Source organism: Coturnix japonica, chromosome 30, assembly GCF_054131305.1.
Source record: "Coturnix japonica strain WE chromosome 30, WE-NBRP24, whole genome shotgun sequence".
Taxonomy (NCBI): domain Eukaryota; kingdom Metazoa; phylum Chordata; class Aves; order Galliformes; family Phasianidae; genus Coturnix; species Coturnix japonica.
Window position 1 is genome coordinate 6,064,216 of NC_140692.1, and position 12,479 is coordinate 6,076,694.

Sequence of the window (12,479 nt, forward strand, 5' to 3'; positions counted from 1 at the left end):
AGTAGTTCTGTTACATTTTCTAAGCTTTAAGGTCTTACAGGAGGAGCATTCTGATCCAGGTTTTGGCTACTGCAAGCCCTTATAGAGGCTTTTGCTGTTTTCCTCACAACATGAGGTGGAACTAACCAAGTGCTCAGAGTCCCCCTGGACCAGAAGGACGTGGGTGTATGAAAGTCACTCCAAAGGGCTGTAGTCAGCACTGAAAATTTATAGCAACCCTGAGGATATTCTGAACTACTCTGGGGACTGGTAACACCAACGTCAGGACTGTGAAACTGAAGTTATCTTTCCTGCAGTTTTTCCTTGATGGGGCACAGAAAGCAGCCATTCCAAGCAGGAGCCATGCTGGCACAGCGGTGCAGTGTGCCGTGTCAGCTGGACAGTGCTCAGAATGGAAAGGCTGAGCATTGGTCTCTTCCGTTAGACATTTTGCTTTCACTTTGTAAATGAACTCTTTTCTGCCCCTGCCATGTCAGTGTGTTTGAGTCAGTCCTGGGGCAGCCTCAGATGCAGCTGCAGTTGTTTTTCACCCGTGGTCACAGATCACAGGATCACAGAACAGGTTGGGTTGAAGGGACTGCTGGAGGCTGCCGGTCCCACTGTGTGATGGTGGTAGCTGAGCTGAGTCTTGGTGAAATGATTGCTGTGTCCAGGAGCAGTGCTGTACTGGGCTGGCATGGAGCCTGATGGAGCAGGGAAGCAGATCGGTGTCTTGCAAGGAGGTGTTGACTGCTGCCCTGTTTCTGGAGTGTTCATGCTGACAAGCTACTTTCTTTTTTGAGTTTCCACCTCCACTGCTTGCTCTACATTTTCTCCCACTGGAACTTGGTCCCCAAATCTGTGCCAGCTTCCATATTGAGAATCAAATCCACAGCTTGCTGGTCACCTGCACTTGCCAGAAAGGAGAGTGATAAAGAAAAAGTAATACAGACATCTGGCTTTATGAGTGATGCATTTATTTATAAGTTTGTATAAATTCTGAATTTTGAGAAGACTGTAGTTGGATATGGAGGAGGAATCACAGAATGCAAGTATTACTTCTCTTGCTTAGTATTAGAAGTGATCCAAAACCCACTGATTTCTGCTGTTGGTGCAAACCAGGTTTGGGGTGGAATGTGCAGAAGTGGCGTGTAGGTGACTCACTTCAGCCTCTTTCTTCGTTCAATGATGCCCATTTTGTTGTGGGATTGTCTGCTGTGGCGTTTTCCCATGGTGCACCCATTTCTCAAAGGACACATTGGTTTGAAGTTGCTCGGTTTCTTTGCACTTTTGCTTTTCCTTCAAACACTGCATGGGGGTGCTGATGTCAGTTGTGCCTGTCCTGGTCACTTGACCCCCTTTGACTTTCTAGGCAGATGGTTGGCTCTACCTGTAGACACTCTGGGTCTGAACAAACAGCACCATGGAGCTGTGGGTTTGGGAATCCACACAACTGCTAAGCTGGGGCAAGGAGTGCGGTTCAGTTTCTAATGACTAACATTTTGCATGAGCTAGTGTGCTGTTTCTTTTGTGTATGAAGCTCGTAAACAGCTAACAGATTGGCTTTCCCTCTCTCTCTGTTTCTCTGTTTAGCAGGAAGGAGCGTCCTAACTCTCTGAATGACGATTATGATTTTCAGCATTATTCAGTCCCGCCTTTAGGTTTTCATTGTCTTGAAGCAGTGCTTTGATGTGCTGACTTTTTTGTGAGGAAACATCAACAATACTTCTGCATACCTCCCAAATCCTTTCAAGACTATAGTTAAAGGAGAGGTCCTGCACAAGATCTGAGATGGAAGAAGTCTGTGACTGAATGCATCCAGAACTAATTTGAGATGTCCCTGGCTCATCTTTTTCACAGTCTGAGGAATCCTTTACACTGACAAAGTCAGTACCGATGGCGTGAAACTCTAAGTGACATTTGTATAATTCATCTAATTTGGTCCGCATTTCTTTTACTTGTGACACTTTATCAATTATATATTCTTTGGCAACTTCTATGTTGTTAGTTAGTTGGGCATTTTTGTTTTCAAGTGTCATATTTATAGATTTCTGTTCATCCAGTTCAGAAGCAATTTCCCGATAGTCAGCTTGACCCTGCAGAATTTGTTCACGGAGGGCATCAGCTGTTTCTTCAGAAAAAGAAAGCTCAATACGCAGGCTTGTTACCTGCTTACTGAAATCTTCTTTTTTATTTTTTTCTCTTCTGCATTGTTCTTCAAGCACAGCTAAATGACGTTCCAAGATTTCAGTTCTTTCCCTCAGTGCTAGTACTTCCTTTCGGTACGCGGAGCACTTTTGTTTCATGTGTTCAATTTTCTTTTGCTCTACAGTGTTCTTTTTCTTTCTCTCATTTACAACTACTGTAAAACAAACAAACAAACAAACAAAAAAAAGGGAAAAGGAATGTAGCTCAGATTGATTAAAATCATTATTACATAGCAGTTCACAACACCAAGTAGCAACTTCTAAGTGAAAAACTGTCATAATATGCAAGCCATGCCCTCACATCACATAGTATTTGATACTAGTGAAGGAATTAAAGTTCTCTGAACACGTAATCAGGTGCCTCAGATTTCTATACAGAATTAACAGCAAAAGGTTTTCAGTCTGGAAGAACACTTTTACCATGGCACTACTCAAACCTTCCACTCCACACCAGTAGAAAATCTAATTAGATTTAAGAAACATGGGAACGAGATAGATAATTCACAGCTATATTCTTTCTATCTTCCGTGCTTCAGCAATCCCTATAAGGCAGCCAGGAATCACTCCATCTACATCTAAATGGTAGATAAACAGTTCTCTAAGAAATTTCATTCCAACTCACAGTCCTCTTACTTTCAAAAGAAAGATAAAACCCTGGACAAGTTGATCACTTAAGTGTTGATATCTGTCTCTCTTATTCAGTTGATCTCTAAACAAAATATGAGGATTCCTACTTCTGTCCACACTTACTCTTTTGCATATAAAGTTCACTCATAAAGTTGTACAAATTTGCAGATTCAAGTTTCCATAAATATTCCATTAGCTTGGGGCTGTTTTTTCTTTAACTGGTGAGCAATTAGCTAAAATCACATGCATTTTCTTTCTATCAAAAGCGACTTCTGCTGTATTTCATCATTGCTTTAGAATCCAGTTATGTCCATTCCATAATATGCATACTTTAAGTATTAGAAAAATAAATATAAGTCAAGACTTACTAGGGATTGTGTCACCACAACAATATATTCCATGGTGATTCTTGTACAGTCCTTTTATTACTACAACTACAGAAATGCAGAATTTTATAGCGCCCACGTGCAGCCTGCATTACATACAGATTCACATGTACTACATGGAAACAGCCTCTTAACTCATCTAAGGAGTTTTATATACAGCCCTCAACTGATTTAAAAGTCATACTGAAGAAACAGCAGTGGCATATTCCACCCCAAACCAGGTTTTGGGTTTTGACTGCTGCTCCCAGCAACACTAGTGAGGGGAATATGATTTATAAGTAATCTAAACACTTTATGCTGAAAACAACAAGCAAGCACTAAAGCAAGATAAATAAGACTAGGGAGAAGATGTGTAATGTTCAGTCTAGAAGCTCCTTACACAGGAAGTAGGGAAAAAGCATTATTACAGAGCATAGGAAACAAGACCTAAAAGCTCAGAGAATGGTGTAAATACCCTGAACTTTAAGCTGAGATAACCTAGCATCTCCTAAAACACTTTTGCTCGTGCTACTTATATAACTAATTCTACAAAAGAACCAGCACAACATACCTGTGCTCATTGTTCTACTGTGTATATTTAACATAGCTAAAGAATATATATTAAGCGGTTTTTGAAATTGGACGCTATTAATACTCACAAATAGAAGAAAATTTTAACATGATTGAATACTCAGTACTTCTTAACAGAAAACTTCATGCTGACACTGTGACTATCAGCTACCCATTTTAATTCCTATGTGGAGCATTGCTGTCATTAATTTTTAAATGAGAGCTTTGGTCATATGATTAGAACAAACCCACTACTATTTGGAGTATGGAGGAGTCCACATCCCTCCCTCAGTCTCTGGTAAGATGCTTATATGTGATGCCATTCAGTGGTCACATTAGGATTCAATATTTATGCCAAATAAAGGCAGCAGGGACAAATCATCCAAGAACAGCATCTCATCCAAAGAAGGCCTTGACTTTCTCCCTTGCACATATTTTGCAAGAGGAATACAAGAAAGGAAGGGAATACAGCTAAGTTTTAGATTTTCCCGTCTACATTGTATATGCCTTCCGTAATTCTAGGAACACTGATGCTCAGCTGTGCCCAGAAGTGAAGTTAAATGCATCAGAGCTTATCCAAACCATTTTGCTCAAATATTGCCCATGAGCGAGCAATTAGCAGGTCGTCAACAATTTTGATAGTTGCTTCAGGAAAAACAAAACAAACAAACAAAAAAAAGCACTTGAGCAGCTGATGCTACTCAGAAGATCAGCAACAGCAGTTGAAACAATCCTAAAGAAACTGCTTTAAAACTATTACCAAATCTGCAAGTGCATCAACAGATGAGGAAAAAGCAGCAAAAAGGAAAAAAATAGTGCAAAAAACTTTTATTCTTAAGCATTCAAAAATGAACAGCATAGGACCTTCTGAAAAAGGGATATTTACATAACAGTTACTTCTATTTACAGTTTAACACAGTGGCTTTTCTCCTTATACCATAAGGTACGCGCTTCACAGCCTTTTGCTTCCTATCCGGAATAGGAAGCAATTTATTGTTTTGGAAGACACCCTGTTCAACGATGGAAGAAACTGTACCTTTCTTTGGAGGTGGCTCTTCCACAGTAGGCTTATCTTCATCACTACTGCGCTTTCTTCCCACTTCCAACTCAGTTTTCTCTTGTTTCAGTGCTTTAACTGAAAGCACTGAAAACTGGCTGCTTTCAGTTCCTTTATTAGTGTTCTCTTCTGCCGGTTCTGCTTTAATGGTAGTTAAATGGTAGGTAGTCTTTTCCTGTATTGATATAAGATCAGTTACATTGAAGCTTAACAAAAGGAGCACTTAAGTCTCAGTAATCTTCTGTAGGCAAATATTTACACAAAACCATACAGCTAAAATATTTACCCGGTGACTCTATAGACATCAGTTACAAATCTCAATAGCAGACAGAACAAGTACACCTTCAGATAATGACAAGTGCAATACTCGGTAGAGTATACAAGGGAAAGCAAGAGCCTAGCAGGTTACAAAGTAAAAGACTTGCACACAATCAAGAGTTTACCAGTTTATCAAAGAATTTCCTGTTTCCAAGAAGTCAACAAAATTACAAACATGGTCAAAGAGCAAACGGTCAGCTCTCATACAAGTTCATCACATCACACTTCTGCTAAGCTGCTAAAATCACTTTCATCGTGACAGATATAATCCAACCTTAAAGCTTAGTCAGCTCTGTCACGCATATTTTAGATTGTGTCCTTGACCACAAGTGAAGCTTCCTTACTTACAAGATGACGATTGTTAAGCCATGCTGGCACTGCCAAGGACTGATTATTCATCTTTAGTAACTTATGAAAAGAAAAGCCTCAGAAGTGTTCAGGCCACACAATCTCACAGATAGAGTTGGAGCCTTGTTCTTGGAAGAAGTAATAGGTGAGGACATGACTACTCATCACAGTCAGCTTTAATACCATGGAAATACTAAGTTGCAGTGATGCAGACAGTGAAAGACTAAGAAGGGTCAAGTTGCTAAGCTTACAAGGTTAGAGATCTGAGTGACAGAATTAACTATAAATGTTTTCAGAGCTACTTCAGGCTACAAAACATCAAAAAATGAACAAAAACCACCAGAAGTGGTATGCACACATACTTAATCAAGCTAGTCTTCACATATTCAGTAGCTCGCAGTACATTAGTCAGGATAAAGTTTTATGGACTGCATAGAACGTGTAGATATCCTGAGCATTTATAGCATTTTAAGCTACCACAAGTTGGTATTAAAACAATTTTACACAACATCTTCTTGATAAAGTTACCTCAGTTGCTTCTTTAAGTTGCTCAACAGACTCATCCAATTTAATCGCCTGCATTTCAAAGTCTGTAACACACAGAAAAGGTTGTATTACATAAGTAGCCAATAGATAGTTTATTAAGTAATCAATTTTTCCAGATATTCTAATGTTTAGGTAGCTTTTGAACAGATTAATTAATTTGCATGTGGTCTTCACTTATTGGGAGGGATTCAAAAGTTTTCTATATTTCTTGGAACGAAAACATTGCATCAACAAGACATAAAGAAGAGTAGAGATTACAATATAAAAGTAAAAATCAAGATATAGATATATAAGATATATTTAACCCCATACTTATGAAAGCGTAAAGCTGCTAGTTGCAGTTTAAAGGAGAGGGGGGAAAAAAGAAAAGAAATAACCAAAAACCGTGGAATTGCTGAACCTGAATATACACAAGGAACAAACTATCACTTATCTACAGGCTATGGTTCCAAAGGTAGAACATTTCCTCTAATTCCTACTCAAACTGGTTATTTCTATTTTAGATTAATGAACTATTTCTTCTACCTTTCACATCGCATAACTCACCTTTGTTCTTCTGCATCAGCTCTTCTTCAGTTTTAAGTAGTTTGGTGTTTTTCTCTGTTAGCTCTTCTTTGGTCTCCATCAGTTCAAAGTTAGTTTTCTCCAGCTGCTTTTCAAACCAGCCAGTATCTTCCTTCGGGTCCCCCAGGGATACAATGGAACTATGTGCTGCCTCAGCTTGCTCTTTAATATCCATGACATCATAATGCACAGAATCAAGAATGCCCTCAGGATCAACACAGGTGTCAGGCACTATGCTATGTTCTCCACCCTGAAACGTAATTTATAATCAGTTAAAACTGGTGAATAGCTGACTACATAATAGCTGTTATTTCTACAGATAGTCTGGATAGCCACTATGAAGACAGCCATACAAGAAGTTCTTAATTTCAGCTTCAAAACCCACCTCCCAAATTCACATACAACATGACAGTGATTCGTATGGGGGGAAGATAAGTGGCATTCTAGTAACAGCTAATATATTTTATAGTATTTGATGACCACACTCCCTTTTTTTTTTTTTTTTTTTTTTTTTTTAAATATTACCCCAGATTGATCTCCTTCAAATTTAACGTACAAGTTTGGACTCCCCTTTTCTTTGTATACAGCATAAATTTTCATTTTGTGTTGCAGAAACAAGGAAAATGCCCAAATTCCCAAAGCTTTCTGAAACTGTTCTTAAGGCTCAGCAACTATTCCTGCTAGATGAAGAATAGATGTATCTTGCTCATCATACAGCAACACAGCATGCACTTCTTTGTAAACAGCCTTGTGTTTCTATAAGATAAATAAGCCCATAACATTTAAATAGTAAAAAGGAAAATATTTAAGAAAAAAAAAAAGGAAAATATTTAAGAAAAAAAAAAAGAAAAATACCAGGGTGTCATGGTTTAATAATTTTGTAATTTTGCTATCAGTATTCCACATCATAACATCATATAAAGCATGAATAATTTTACTGCTCCCGAACACTTGCAGTATATTGATGATATTGTCGTGTGGGGCCATACAGCAGCAGAGATTTTTAAGAAAAGAAAACAGATAATCCTAATTCTTTTGCAAGCTGGTTTTGCCATTAAGCGCAGCAAGGTGAAGGGGTCTGCACAGGAAATCCAGTTCTTAGGTGTAAAATGGCAAGATATGCATCGACACATCCCAGCAGATGTGATTGACAAAATCACTGCTATGTCTCCTCCCACCAACAAGACAGAGACCCAATCTTTTCTGGGAGTAGTGGGCTTTTGGAGAATGCATGTCCCAAACTACAGCCACATAGTGAGCCCCCTCTATCAGGTAACACAGAAGAAGAATAATTTCTCATGGGGTCCTGAGCAGCAGCAGGCTTTTGAGCAGAGAAAACAAGAGATAGCCCGTGCCGTGGCCTTGGGGCCAGTACGGACGGGACAGGATGTAAAGAACATCCTCTACACTGCTGCTGGAGAGAAAGGTCCCACTTGGAGTTTGTGGCAAAGAGCTTTAGGAGAAACCCAAGGCCAACCCCCGGGACTTTGGAGTCGAGCATATAAAGGGTCTGAGGAGTGCTACACTCCAACTGAGAAGGAGATCTTAGCCATGTACGAGGGGGTTTGGGCTGCTTCTGAAGTAGTTGGGACAGAGGTTCAGCTCCTTCTAGCACCTCGCTTGCCTGTAGCCCCCCTGTCACGGACACAGGTAGATTTTTGTTTAAACCGTGACAACTACCCAGAATGCAGCATAAGGGAATTTTTGCCTAGAACTCTGGAGGACTATTTGTAACTCAGAAAGGTCAGAGATAGAAAGTTCACACTGATTTCTGGGTCACCAGCCTCACCGTACATCAGCATTTTTGGTTTTTAAATGATACATAAAGTTCTCAATGGCACTGCTCTAGTCGGTAGTTCTTTCCCTTTCCGTGCAGCTTGCTCTGTGCATGGCTTGTGAACCACTATTCAGGCCAGACAGCTGCAGCCCCAAAGACCTGCCATAAATGTACAAATTCTACCAGGATAATGTCTTGGTAGTGGAGAAACAGGATGCGCAGTCATATGGCTCTCACACATACCTTGTACAACCAGCTTGGCTCTGGACTGGGCATCACCAATGTCACAGGTGTACACGTCACTGTCACTTTTCTCCAGATTTTTTATGCACAGCTGCAGGTCTCGTCCTTTCTGTGCCCTCTTGTATTTCCTGCCAGGCCTGAGCTCAGCAATGCCTTTCCTCCATATGACGAAGGACGCGGCTTTCTCGCTCTGACATGTAAAAAGTGCACTTCCACTTTCTTCAATTTTCACATCTGAAAGTTCCTTGATAAAGTAATTAGGTTTTTCTGGAAGGAAAAAAAAAAAAGGATGAGGGTGTAGGACAAAGGGATTTGTTACCCCAACAAGTCCCAAGCATACAGAGGTGTCCTGAATCTCCTTTGCCCTCATTTCAGAATATCACATAGAGATGCAAAGAGTCTAAGAAGACCACAGAATCCACCCATTTACATAGGTTTGATAATTCCAGTAGATATCTGCAAAGTTCAATACCATTATACATGCGCTGGTAGGATCTCATCTGATAAACTGCATATAGTTTTGATTACACATATTCAATAGAGACTAATTCAGATTGCCATCTTTTCTTGGCTCACTAACACCCAAGATCATAGAATCATAGAATGATCACAGAATCATAGAGTGGCCTGAGTAGGAAAGGACCTCAAAGATCATCTAGTTTCAAACCCCCTCCAAGGGGTCACCAACCACCAGACCAGGCTGCCCAGATCCACATCACACTGGAGAATCATTCAGTTTCCAGATTATTTTAAGGAAAAGATTTTAATCCATCATATTTTCTGAAAACTAAGAATTGATCCTGCTCAAGGAAACAGAAGAGAAAAACATCACCCACAGGCTGCAGATATTTACCTCGACTTCTCTACATGCCATCCCCAGTGTGCTTTTCAACTCACCTTGCACAGTGACCCTGGCTTTTGTTATGGAGTCCTCTGTCTCACAGGGGTACTCCCCACTGTCCTTGGCAGTAGAGTCATGGATGATCAGAATGGCCCCAGTTCCCTCCTGCTGCAAGTCGTACTTCTGGCTTTTTCTGATTGCTTTGCCATCCTTGTACCACCTGATGTTCAAATCCGGTTTTGACAGCTCACAGCTCAGGCTGATGTCCTGCCCTGCTGCTGCTGTCTTATCCTCCAGCTGTTTTGAAACCTCAGTAGGTTTTCCTGGAAGAAAACATTGCTTTTTGAGTAACATACACTTAGGGTAGGATGCCTCTCTCAAAATACATGCATCTACATGCTGGAGATAAGTTAGAGAGGCACTTGCAACAGACGCCATCCTACAGCCAGCAGTAATCTGCAAAGTACAGACAATAGAATTCCAGGCACCATTAATTCTCTCTTAAATCTACCCCATTGAGGATGATGAACCATGTCTGAAAACTGCCTCTTTCTTCTCTCCACTCATCACACTGGGAGCCTCGGATGATGCTCTCAGATGCACATGCTCTAGATAGGAATTTGTTGTACAGCTAGATGGTGTGAAGGCCATCCCTTCAGCTTATACTTAGAGGATATTTGCTCCCACAGTTCCCTCAACAGAGCATTCCTGATTTACTGTTAATGGAACAAGCTGTAGTGAGATGCCCATTTCCAACACTACCCCAGTGCTTTGGGTAGTTCTCACATTTGTGTAAAATGTTTCCTCCTTTTACTTATTTTTAAGAGAAATTCTCAGTGCTTCAAGGTTCAAGTAGAAGGTTGCTATTCACTTTAACCATATTATGAGTTAGCTCTCACGACAATCTTATCAGAAGACAGTTGAAGGAATCAGACCCCAGAATCTCTCCCATCTCATTACCTTTCACAGACAGAGAGGCTTTGGAGGTTAGACCACGGGCAGTAAAAACGACTTCCCCAGCGTCAGTAGGAGTCACACTTTTGATAAGGAGAGCCTATTTCTGACTCACGTTAGAAGCTTTAAATCACCCACCACTTTCCACTCTGCTTCCATTCAGTGTCCAGTTGAACTCATCAATGCTTTCATGGGACGTAATGCATTCAAAAGTACAATCTTCTCCCTCCTGGATTTCAGTGTTTTTCAGCCGTTTGGTAATGCCACTATTCAGCTCTGGAAGGTAAGAGATAGGTTAGTATGAGGTTTATATGGAGAAAAGGCATTTGTGACTGACATGAGTAGCAGCACTGGTGTTTTAACTCAGGATTTGCAGAACATGGCTGCATTCCTTACAGATGTATTCTCTAAGACATTCTCCACTCAGAATTACCAGAAAGCTATTAAAAAAAAGAGACGTGAATCTCTTGTCTTTGCTCTGGAAGAACTACAAGGCGAGCAGCTCAGCCCATGGAGCAGAATGAAGATTCAATGAGCCACAGAGGGAACAACCTAACAGAGAGGACAACTCTAGGATGCTGTGTGAGAAAAAGGGTTTTGCCTATGACAAGAAATCAAATGTTTCTATTAGCTAATTTGTTACCATCCTACCCTACTGGTGTTCAAACCATTTCTCCATTTTAGGGAAATTTAGAAAGGAAATATTTCCAGGACATTCTTGACGTGTTTAGTGATTTTCATGGCAAAATGAGATACATTTACATCAAAAGCAATGGGAATTTTCCAGACATCACTGCACTAAATTGCAGTAATACACTTCTATTGTAGAAACTATTAAGGCTCATGGGGGAATAGGTGTAAGACATAGTGACCACACTGAATGTGCTTTCAGCACTCCTTTACTTTCCACAGTACTTACCCTGAATGCCGACCTTTGACTTGGCAACATCAGTGCCAATATCACAGGTATAGAAACCTGCATCTGACTTCTCGAGGTCATGGATAAGGGGACATAGGGTCTTCCCAGACTGTACCAGCTCATACTTGTTGCCAGAAGTGAGCACAACACCGTCCTTCTTCCACACTGGTTTGACCTTCTCTTTAGAGACTTCGCATTCCAATTTAATCACACCCCGCTCCTCAACAAAAACATCATCCAAGGACTTCATGAAGACAGCAGGCTTCTCTGCAATTAAACAGGCAAAACAGAACAACGTGATACAGAAGTTGAGACATTTCCAGTTGTGTTCAGATTTTTAAATAGGGATCAATAAATCTTTACCAGCACTGACGACACCAGTATAGAACCTAAAGCGATTTCATGTCCGTTGACTGAATGCGCTTTATGGTATTCTGAACTAATCAGGAGGAGAATACAGGGAACAGGAGGGACAGCCTGCATTGCCGGTGGGTGGGACTGATATCATATGAAGTAATTGGGATGCAGCTCTTCTAAAGCTGGAGAGCTGGCATTGCCCTCACGTACAGCAGAGCTCATACAGCAGGCCTCAGGATTAAGAGGATAAGCTGCTGAACAATTTTGATTTTCCTGTTTTATTGACTCCTTTTATCTATCTTCTATTTCACACATCAGATGTTTATAATGGGGAAAAAACACCCACCAAATGCAAAAGAAAGGAGAAAAATGAAATCCTTCAAACTCTGGAGTGCATAGAGTAAAAGAGCTTAATTGCTGGGGAGATCAGATTAGAATCACAGTATCCTTAGAATTGGAAGAGACCCTAAAAGGCCATCTAGCCCAGCTCCCCTGCAATAAACAGGGACATTCACAGCTAGATCAGGTTACTCACAGCCTGGTCATTAGTCATTCCAGAGGCAAAACACACACTGAATGAGCTCTCCCTGCAGTCATAAATACTTGGAGACAACAGCATTGACACTGCATGTTACTGAAGCAGTAAAAGAAATTGCTCTTGTAACTCTTCTTGTGTTAAGTAAAATGATGATAAAAAGCAATGGAATGCTTTGGCAGGACACCAAAACCATCCTCCTTCGTTGATATCTGCTGCAATGGAACCTTCCACTGGAAGAAAGCCCCTGATGTCTTGTCACCCCAGAGAGG

At 40.6% G+C, this 12,479-nt stretch overlaps 2 protein-coding genes across 2 annotated transcripts; both read right to left on the minus strand.

Annotated features, from left to right (window-relative positions):
- Positions 1–939: 939 nt before the first annotated feature.
- On the minus strand, positions 940–6,756 carry LOC146755823 (kinesin-like protein KIF20B). Its single transcript, XM_085525253.1, has 4 exons — positions 6,564–6,756; positions 6,000–6,061; positions 4,785–4,980; positions 940–2,341 (listed from the first exon to the last, which is right to left on the minus strand). The coding sequence occupies exons 1-4, from the start codon at positions 6,754–6,756 to the stop codon at positions 1,587–1,589; spliced, it is 1,206 nt and encodes a 401-aa protein (XP_085381379.1). The 3' UTR covers positions 940–1,586.
- Positions 6,757–10,404: 3,648 nt separating this feature from the next.
- Positions 10,405–11,615, minus strand: LOC146755824 (obscurin-like protein 1). Its single transcript, XM_085525297.1, has 2 exons — positions 11,316–11,615; positions 10,405–10,672 (listed from the first exon to the last, which is right to left on the minus strand). Exons 1-2 carry the CDS (start codon positions 11,563–11,565, stop codon positions 10,527–10,529), a joined length of 396 nt encoding a protein of 131 aa, XP_085381423.1. The 5' UTR covers positions 11,566–11,615; the 3' UTR covers positions 10,405–10,526.
- Positions 11,616–12,479: the final 864 nt, after the last annotated feature.

Excerpts from the sequence above, each read along its gene's own strand:
- LOC146755823 (XM_085525253.1), bottom strand. The coding sequence starts at position 6,756 with ATGGATATTAAAGAGCAAGCTGAGGCAGCACATAGTTCCATTGTATCC. Across the intron at positions 4,981-5,999 it reads AACTTAAAGAAGCAACTGAG|GAAAAGACTACCTACCATTT; the intron begins GTAACTTTATCA and ends ATATCAATACAG. Across the intron at positions 2,342-4,784 it reads AGAGCCACCTCCAAAGAAAG|TAGTTGTAAATGAGAGAAAG; the intron begins GTACAGTTTCTT and ends TTTGTTTTACAG.
- LOC146755824 (XM_085525297.1), bottom strand. The coding sequence starts at position 11,565 with ATGAAGTCCTTGGATGATGTTTTTGTTGAGGAGCGGGGTGTGATTAAA. Across the intron at positions 10,673-11,315 it reads GTCAAAGGTCGGCATTCAGG|AGCTGAATAGTGGCATTACC; the intron begins GTAAGTACTGTG and ends CTTACCTTCCAG.